We start from the raw sequence: 9,707 nt of genomic DNA, 5'->3' as shown, positions 1-9,707 counted from the left end.
TCTTGAAGGCCACTAGGTTTTTGGGAATTTGTTACGGCAGCCACAGAAAACTAATACACACCCCCTAGTTGCCACAACCCAAACTGTCTGCAGGCCTTGCCCGCGCCCCCAGCACCACCTCTGTTGGAGAGGGCCTATGTCGGTGCCTGTCCCTGGCTGGCTGGGCGGCCCTGTGTCCACACTAACCGGCAGGAGGCCAGCTCTGGGCCCCAGCCCTGGGAAGGCCCAGAGGCTTTGTTTCTGCTGCTAAGATGGGGAGAGTGAGTGTCACCTGACCCTGCTCAGTTCTTACTTCTGGGTCAGGCCCAGCAGCTGCCCGGCCAGGCTCACTCACTGTTCTTTTCAAAGTTTTCTTGGCTACTCTAATTCCTTTTTACTTCCAGCTGAACTTTAGTGTAGTATTGAGATCTTTAAAGAGTCTTGTTAGTATTTGAGATTCAGTTGCATTCACAGATGAGCTAGAAGCTGTGCTTGTTCTATACACCGTCGGTTCAGGTGGCCGCCCCATGGGTGACACCAAGGTCCCTGCTGGCCCCATACTTTCCCCAGAGGGTCTATCTCCAGACTTCACTTCTGAGTTTGCATTTCATTCTCACTTGCATCCCTCTGACAGGCCCTGCACTTGGCTGAGGTTGTGTATGTGTCCCTTAATTATAGAAGCCTATAGTCCTTGTGTCTATACTTTGTCACTGATGTGCTGGCCTTGGTGCTGGCTGCTGAGGGCCAATGCCCGCCGGACGGGAGGTGCTTTCCAGCTCCACTGACGTTGCTCATGCCCCGGGTTCCTCTGTAGCACATGCTGAAGACCAGGCTTCAGGCCAGGCATGATGGTTCACACCTATAGTCCCAGCACTTTCGGAGGCCAAGGCTGAGGATGCTTGAGCCCAGGAGTTGGAGGCTACAATGAGCTGTGATTGTGCCACTACACTCTAGCCTGGGTGACAGAGCAAAACCTTGTCTCTAAAAAAAAAGAAGACCCGGCTTCAGTGGTCAGGTTTATGAGTCTGGTGAACAATCTGTATGTTCACCTGATGTTTTCAAAGGGTATCAGCCCCAAAGTCCTGCAGGGCAGAGTGTGGTGGGACTCCCTGGGCTTGTTCCCACTTGGCAGAGTGCCTGGCAGTTCTGGCTGTGGCCACACTATGCATGGGGCTCCCCTTGCTGCTGCTCTCTGCAGGTGGATGGTGCACAGCTGGGTGGAGGTGTGGGTGCCTTCTGCAGACCAGCTGGCTGTGGCAGCTCTAGGGCCATGCAGAACACAGTCCCTGCCCTCCAGGAACCGGCAGGAAAATGGACCCATTCATGCGCAGTCACTCTGCAGATGGGATGGCTGTGTGTGGGCACGGCGGAGGGCCCAGCCCATGCTGCACAGGCAAGCCCATGCCGTGCGGGTCGTGTCACTGTGGTTTGGAGGTAGAACCATGCCCTCGCCTGGCGGCTGTGTGATAGCGGCCCTCTCTGGACTTGAAGTATGTTAGGAACATGCTTAGAAAATGTGGATAGCAGAGGCAGGTGTGGTGGCTCACTTCTGTAATCCCAGCTACTCAAGGAGGCTGAGGTGGGAGGCTGGCTTGAGCCCAGGAGTTTGAGACCAGCCTGGGCAACATAGCGAGAGCCTGTCCCCTGCAAGAAAGACAGAGAATGCAAATAGGCTTGGTCCACCATCCCCAGCTCCAGGTCGAGGCCACAACCCTGTTGTCTGGGCAGAGTGAGAGGCCCTTCCTCCATGGGGGTTCCTGGGCTCAACATGAATGATGGGAGAGGGGTTCGGCCTGCTGCTGCCGCCTGTATGAGCAGTGCCAACCCCTGCTTTCTTCTCACTTTGTGTCTTTGGATGTGATGAAAGGGTTGTAAAGGCAGATTTTCCTGGTCAAGTTTTGGCTAATCAGTCTTTTTTGTGTTTCTAGGTGCTGGCAAAACTCCAACACTGGGTGGCGGCTTCCATGTGAATCTGGGGAAGGAGTCAAGAGCACAGACCCTGCAGAATGGTATTTCCCCTGCAAGTGCCCTGAGTGTGGGGTGGGCTACAGGAGCCGGGGGTGGAGATGCCTGCATGGCAGGTCCTGCAGTGCCTGCTCACTCAGGCCTCATGCCTCGTGGCCTGCTACTTCCTGGTCACCCTCCCACCCAGCCCAGGCTGCAGTTCTGGAGGAATTGTGCCTTGAGGCCCCTCCCGCCATCAGGGCCCTCCCGCCATCAGGGCCCTCCTGGGCACCCTCAAAGACCCTTTGCCAGGGCTGCTCAGTGCCAGGTCCATGGACCCTGCTGGGCCCACGACTGTGGGATACTGGTCTCACTGGAGATGAATATGCAAACAATTGATAGCAATTTGAAACTAGTGACATTTTCTCATGTTTTTAAAAGTACCAGTTCACAACAAATTAGAGAAATGTCTGTTGGGTTATTTGTTTTGTTATTGAGTTAGAAGAGTTCTTTATATATTTTAGATATGTCTTTTATCAGATACATGATTTACAGAAAATTTTCACCCATATCATGTTTTGTCTTTTTTTTTTTTTTTTTTTTTTTTTTTTTTTTTTTTATTTCAGCAAATTATGGGTGTACATACGTTTAGGTTATGTGTGTTGCCCTTAATCCTCTTCTTAGTTTTTATTCTTTGTAAGTAGATCTTCTTTGATTTTTTTAATGAATGATAAAATCTGAAATATTTTTTTTGTCTTTTCATTTTCTTGATGGTGCCCTTTGAAGCACAAAAGTTTTTAATTCTGACGATGTCCAATTTATTGATTTATCCTTTCGTTGACTGTGCTTTTGGTATCATAACTAAGAAATTTTGCTCAATCCAAATCATGAAAATTTATGCTTATGATTTTTTGAGTTTTCTTGTTTCACCTCTCACATTAAGGTTTTGAGCCATGCATGGTTGAGTTAATTTTTGCACATGGTAAGCCCCAACTTCATTCTTTTGCATGTGGTTGTCCAGTTTTTCCAGGACCATTTTTTGAAAAGACTATATACATTGTCCCAGTTGGCACCCTCTTGCTACCCTCCTTGAAAATCAATTGACCGTAAGTGTTAAGGTTTATTTGTAGATTCTCAATTCTATCCCATTGGTCTAAATGGCTGTCCTTGTGCTAATACCACAGTTTTGGTTACTATAGCTTTGTAATAAGTTTTAAAATGAAGATGTGTAAGTCATCTAACTTTGTTCTTCTTTTTAAGAGTATTATGTTGACCATTTTGAGTCCCTTGAATATGAATATGAATTTTAGGATCAGCTTGTCGGTTTCTGCAGTGAAGTCAGCTGAGATTTTGATGGGAATCACGTTCATCTGTAGATCACTTCGGGGAGTATTGTCCTCTAAACAGTACGAAGTCTTCTGATCTCTGAACGTGGGATATCTTTCCATTGATTTAGGTCTTTGATTTGTTTCAACAGTTTTAGTAGTTTTCAGAGTATAAGTTTTACACTTCTTTTGTTAAATTTATTCCCAGTTGATATTCGTATATTGATCTTGTGTACTACAACCTTGCTGAATTCATATTTTAGTTCTAACAGCTTTTTAGTGTATTCCTTAGGATTTTCTATATACAAGATCTTGTCGTCTGTAAATAGGTACAGCTTTCCTTTTCTTTTCAGTCTAGTTGGAATTTTTTTCTTGCCTGGCGGCCCTGGCTAGACCTCCAGTACCATGCTGAATAGCAGTGGTGAGAACAGACATCCTTGTCTTGTCCCTGCGCTAGGGAAGCATCCGGCCTTTCTCTGTCACATGTGCCGTTAGCTGTGGGTCAGTGCAGGGAGGGAGACTCTGTGCTGGGACCCCGTAGACTTGGGGTTTCCTTCGGTTCCCTCAGGAACGTTAGCAACCATAGGAGAGAACCTCCTGATCAGGTGTATCCCTGTGTCCTGCGGTCTTTACCTGCGTGCTGGAGATGGCCTGGCCGAGGTAGCATGCCTCTGGGTGGACAGCATGTCACGCTGGTCGTTTCCCCTTGACTGTCTCTGGGAGGTCACAGCTCTTTTGGACCTGCCTCTCCTCCTGGCTGCTGCTGCAAGTGGCGGTGGCCAGCACGGACGTGGCCAGAACCTGGAGCAGGCCACAGGGCTGATCCAGGTCAGCACCTGCCACAGGGGAGTTGGGCTTGTGATCATAACTCACAGCAAAACGAGTCTTTAAATTTACATTATGTTCTTTTTCTTTGATCCCTGTGGATTTATTAGTAGATCAGTGTAGTTAGCTCTTTCACTGGTTTCTGGCTCCATTCTTCTGTAGTCAGACATCACTCTCTGTGTGATTCAGTCTTTTGAAATACTTGCAGGCTTGCCTCATGGCCCACTTTACGGTCAGTTTTGGTAAAAGTACATGTATAGTGGGCACTTGAAAGGAACACCTTCTGGCAGTCAGTGGGGTGCAGTGTTCTGTACGTATCATGTAGTCAGACTTCCTCCTTGTCCCTGTCGATTTTGGTTCTGCTCATGCTGTCTGTCACTGAAAGGGTGACTGTGGATTTGTCTGTTCCACCCACAGCTTTGTCAGCTTTTTGCTTTGCCTAGGACTGTTACTTGCACACACAACTTAAAAGTCTTCCTGGCTGGTGGCCCAGCCCTGCACTAAGTAGCGCCCCAGCTTCAGGCCCTGGTGTTGCCTCGCTTCACACACTGCTTCTCGCGCTCCAGGTCAGCGCCTCTTCTTCCTCGGACTTTAAGGTCTTCTCCTTATGAGGGACTTTGTTTCCAGTCGAGAATACTGTCTGTATTTTCCCAGAAACCTGTGGTATGTTTACTAGAGTTGGTTGTACCTCAGACCCAAATTATAAAGAGTATTGTTAGTGCAGACATGTTTATTGCAGTAAAATTGGAAATCAACAACAGAGAGAAATCATCCATCTTACTTTAAAAAGAAAAAAGCCTTTCAAAATACCCTTGGTTTAAGGAAGAAATCAAAACAGAACCTGCAGGCTCCCTGGGGTGGCTGTCAGTGATGGTGTGCGGGCGACCCCTCGCTCCCACTTGCCGTGTGGGGAAGTGTTCGGGTGGGAGCCTGCATCCCTGGGGGCGTCCTACTGTGTGGGTGGGTGGCCCTGGGAGGCCCTCTGCAGACCTTTCCACTTGGCTCCCGCCAGCTGGTAGCCAGCGGCCTGGGCGTCCCGCTGCCCTCGGTGCTCTGCCTGTTCATTTCTCCTCCTCCCTGATCTTTGCACCGGCCATAGTTTTGCCTTTTCCAGAACGCCGTGTGGTGGCAGTCACACGGCTCGCAGCCCTTTCAGACGGCTTCTTTCACTCAGTGATGTGCACTGAAGTTTTCTCCACGTCTTTCCGTAGCCTTGTATGTATTTGGCATTTATCAGTTTTCCAATTTTTGTCTTTCTGGTGGATGTGTAGAGTACTCGTGATTTTAATTTGCTTCCCTGGTGAGTAATTACGTTGACCACCTTTGTTTATGCTTTTTGTCTGTTTGGACATCATACATGTGAAATACCTATTGTTGTCTTTTGCACATGTTTGTTTTTGTTATTTTTTCTTAATGATTTGTGGAAGTTCTTTATATATTATGGATTTGAGTCCTTTGTTAGATATACATATTTTGAATCCTTCTCCCAAATCTATAGCTTGTCTTTTCACTCTCTTATTGTTATTTTTTTCTTTTTTTTTCCAGCTGTTTTTTTTTTTTTTTTTTTTTTTTGAGATAAGAGTCTTGCTCTGTCACCTGGGCTAGAGTGCCATGGCATCAGCCTAGCTCACAGCAACCTCAAACTCCTGGGCTCAAGTGATCCTCCTGCCTCAGCCTCCCAAATAGCTGGGACTACAGGCTTGTGCCACCATGCCCGGCTAATTTTTTCTGTGTTTAGTAGAGATGGGGTCTCATTCTTGCTCAGGCAGTTCTCAAACTCCTGAGCTCAAGCAATCCTCCTGCCTCAGCCTCCTAGAGCGCTAGGATTACAGCGTGAGCCATGGCGTCCGGTCTCTTAATGTTGTCTTTTGATGAATAGAAATTTAAAAATCTTAGTAAAATCCTAATATATCAGTTTTTTATGGATAGGTCTTTTGTGGCTTGTTTAAGAAATTCTTTTCTACCCCAAGATCTGAAGATACTCTCCTGTGTTTTGTTTTCATCTGGAAGCCTTATTGTTTTATATTCCACATTTAGGTTTATGATATACCTTAAATGAATTTTTTTTTTAGAGGCAGGATCTTGATCTTTTGCCTAGGCTGGAGTGCAGTGGCGTCATCATAGCTCACTGCCGCCTCAAACTCCTGGGCTCAATGATCCTCCTACCTCAGCCTCCCGAGTACCTGGGACTTATAAGTGCACCAACACACTTAGCTAATTTTTTCTGTATTTAGTAGAGATGGGGTCTCACTCTTGCTCAGGCTGGTCTTGAACTCCTGACCTCAAGCAGTCCTCCTGCCTCAGCCTCCTAAAGTGCTAGGATTACAGGTGTGAGCCACCACACCCAGCCTTAAATCAATTTTTTTGTGAATGGTGTGAAGTAGGAGTTGAGGTTTACATTTTTCAATATGGATGTCTAATTTCACCGTCTTTTCCCCACTACAGTGCATTGACTCCTTTGTCATAAATCAGGTGACTAGATATGTATGAGTGTATTTGCAGACTCCGGTGTGACACCACAGGTAGACTCTCTTAACTGCTACAAGTTTGTTTGTCATCTGTCATCCAAACCCCTTTGGATCATGATGCATTATTCCTTTTTTATGCATCCCTGAGTTAGAGTTTACATCTTTTGTTTAAGGCTTTGGAGTCTAAGGTCATGAAAGATATTGAACTGTTATTTTCTTTTCTCATGATGTCAGATTTTAATTATCAAGATTATGCTGGCTATAAATGAGTTGGGGGAGTGTTTCTTCTTTCTGTGTTCTCTGCACGAGCTGGCATGTGACTGCATACCTTAGTCTCCTCCAATCTGTGACGGTTTCCCTATCATCCTTCCATTTGGGTTTGTCTCATGCTTTCTCCAGGTTAGACTGACGTTGTGGATTTTGCGCAAGATCCCACAGAGGCGGGGTGCCCTTCCCTTTGCTCCATATCAGGGTGTGTCATGTTGCTTTAGTGACCTGGTTAAGTCACTGCCTGGTGCCTCCACGCGAAGTCGCTATTTTGTGTTTCCACGTCCTCTTAGTCCACCCACACTCCAATTGAGCTCCCTTCCTGGAGGGAGGGAGGTTCAAGTGAGCGCAGGTCAAGCCAGCGCAGTCGCCGGAAGTACCGTGAGGGCGCGCGGAGGCCGCACCGCACTCGTCTCTCCCTGAGGCTCTGCCCGCTGTTCTCGGCATCCCCCTCCCGCACCGTGGGTCGTGGATCTTGCTGCAGTGGTTATTCTTTTGTTTGAGCACTGACTTTTTGTCTCCTCATTCCGTCAACACTTCAGTAATTGGAATTTACCAACCAGAATTCTTCTGCCCGGAAGGCGTCTGCTGTAGGGCTGTCAGTGCTCGCTGTGTTCTGAAGCCACGTTAGGTCTGCGCTTTGTGGGCCGTTACTCCTTTCTGTTGAGCTCCATGGCTGTGGCACAGCCTCGTTATTTCTGATCGTCTTTCTTGCCCGGGAGTCTGTCACCCGTGTGGGTGTGAGCTGTCTGTGGGCTGCGAGCCCTGCCCCGGACCTCCCCAGCCCGGCAGCTGCTCCTCCAGAACCGCCCTTGGAGAACCCCGGGCCCAGCTCCTCCTCCTTTTCCAGCTTCGTCTGGGCTCGTGCTGCAGTCGAATTATTTTTGAGTTTTCAAAAAAATTTCCTTGTTTTTTTTTTAATTTTTCAGGGCCCTTTTTTTTTTATTTCCGGCTTTTTTTTCCTTTTTCTTGGTTGGTTTTCTTTTTTCTTTTTTCCGGGGTTCGTTGGGGTTTTGGAGGTTTCGTTTTTTTGGGGCTTTTGCTTTTGGGTTTTGTTGTTTGTCCTTTGTCGTGTTGACTTTTTCCTCACATGTTGTCGGCTCTTGGTTGTCAGTTTACATTTATGTGCATGTGGGTCTGAAATCGCTCCTGTTGCTTCTGCAGGCCCTGGGGGCACCTATTGGCTTCTGGGTACGTGATGAGTTGGGAACGGTGTGACCCACAGCCAGCTGGCATCCCCAGAGGCTGTGTTGGCCTGACGTTGGGGCCAGCAATGTGGGAGCCTGGCGCTTTGGGTCTCCTCTGGACCCGGGGTCTGTAGCTTCTTGCACATGCTGAGTCTGGCCCCGTATCCTTCTCCAGCGGCCCTGCCTGCCTGTGATGTCACTCTGTTTCCTTCCGCTCTCCCTCCCCTGTGGTCGCGGGTCAGGTCGTGGGAGGCTGCTATTCAGCTGCTGGCTCAAAAGGAAAGGCAGGCCTTATTTTTATAAAACGTCCACATTTTGAAGGCACCTGTGTGCTGGTGAGTTTACTTGTAGAATTCATTTATTGGAAGGAAGCCTAAGGAGACTCATAAGCTATGGTTAGTTAATTTGTAATTGGTTTTTGCATGAATTTGTATTTATTAATAACCTCTTTGTACATTTACAAATCACACACGTCTAAGGTGTGTGATTTGTTCTGTCTGCTAATGGTGCTTGCTGAACTCACAGGAATTTAAAACTTACTCGGGAGTGGGTGGGGAGTAAGTGCTGATGGCTGCGGGGCTTCTTTCTGGGGCGATGGAAAACGTGCCAAGTTGCGACAGGCGCTCAGCTGTGTGATACACTGAAGCCACTGACTTGCACACTTTAAGTGGGTAAATGTGTGCATTATGTGCAATAAAGATGTTAAAAAACAACTTACTGTAGTAATCCCAAGGCCCCGTCTTAGTCTTTTCAGGCTGCTATAACAGATACACCACAGACTGGGACGCCTAAACAAATTTATTTCTTTCAGTACGGAGGCTGGGGCTCAGGTGGACAGCCATCCACCCCCTACTCTCTGGTCAGGGCAGAGATGGTGCCTTCTGGCTGTGTCCCCACATGACAGAAGGGTTGAGCTGACTCTCCAGGTTCCCTTTTTTAAGGATACCAGTCTCATCATGAGGGCTCTGCCTCGTGACCTAATCACCTGCCAAGGCCCCGAATACCATCCCCCTGGGGGTTAGGTTTCGATGCATGAATTTTGGGTAGATACGAAATTCAGACCACAGACACCGCAAAGCCACCGCATGTTGGGAATGTGGACTGGTGCTGGCAAGCAGCCCCTGTAGGATTGGGCTGTGGGATCGGGTCCTAGCTCAAGCACACGGCCTCTGGAGAGGGCTCTCTCTCCCTTACCTTTTATTATGGAATTTTCCAAACACATGCCAAAGAGCTAGTAGGTAAGGATCCCCTAGCTCCAATGGGTCCCCTGCCAGCTTACTCTGTTGACAGCTTAGCCTTGCTGGGCCTTGGGGTGGTCTGTGTCCGTGTGTCTGCTGTGCTGATAGGAAGGCAGTGGTTGGCGCTGCTGTCTTTCTGCCCAGGCATCAGCTCTGGGGATGATGACCCACCCTCCATGTTGGTTCAGCCTGACTGGAGGCCTCAGAGCTGTTGAGCTCCAGGCAGATGTCCTTGGTGCTTGAGGGAGCAGGGCCACAGCAGGGTGGGGGCTCTGTGTGGCTGTGCTGACTGCCAGGTGCCTCCAGTGTGAGGATCGTCCCCAACCTGCCAGACCACACACCCTGGGCATTGGCTTCCTTGGGGCACGGGCTCACCAGGTGCTGCCTTTGGCTGACAGTCACTGTGAGTGCAGCTTGGCCATGAGCAGAGCACCAGCCCTTGTGTCCCCCAGCCCACATGTTCTTATCAAAGAA

At 48.4% G+C, this 9,707-nt stretch overlaps 1 protein-coding gene across 2 annotated transcripts in view; it reads left to right on the top strand.

Moving 5' to 3' along the window:
- The window catches only part of BRF1 (BRF1, RNA polymerase III transcription initiation factor 90 kDa subunit), a 66,981-nt gene that overhangs the window by 7,979 nt on the left and 49,295 nt on the right, over positions 1 to 9,707 (top strand). For both annotated transcript variants that reach the window (XM_012665063.1, XM_012665062.1), the window contains exon 2: positions 1,908 to 1,988. In XM_012665063.1, coding sequence (XP_012520517.1) covers positions 1,908 to 1,988 — 81 coding nt within the window. The remainder of the gene's footprint in view (positions 1 to 1,907; positions 1,989 to 9,707) is intronic.

Source organism: Propithecus coquereli, unplaced genomic scaffold (assembly GCF_000956105.1).
Source record: "Propithecus coquereli isolate 6110/MARCELLA unplaced genomic scaffold, Pcoq_1.0 Scaffold950, whole genome shotgun sequence".
Taxonomy (NCBI): Eukaryota; Metazoa; Chordata; class Mammalia; order Primates; family Indriidae; genus Propithecus; species Propithecus coquereli.
The sequence above is the reverse complement of the archived record's forward strand: the minus strand, read 5'-3'. Positions and strand labels throughout refer to the sequence as shown.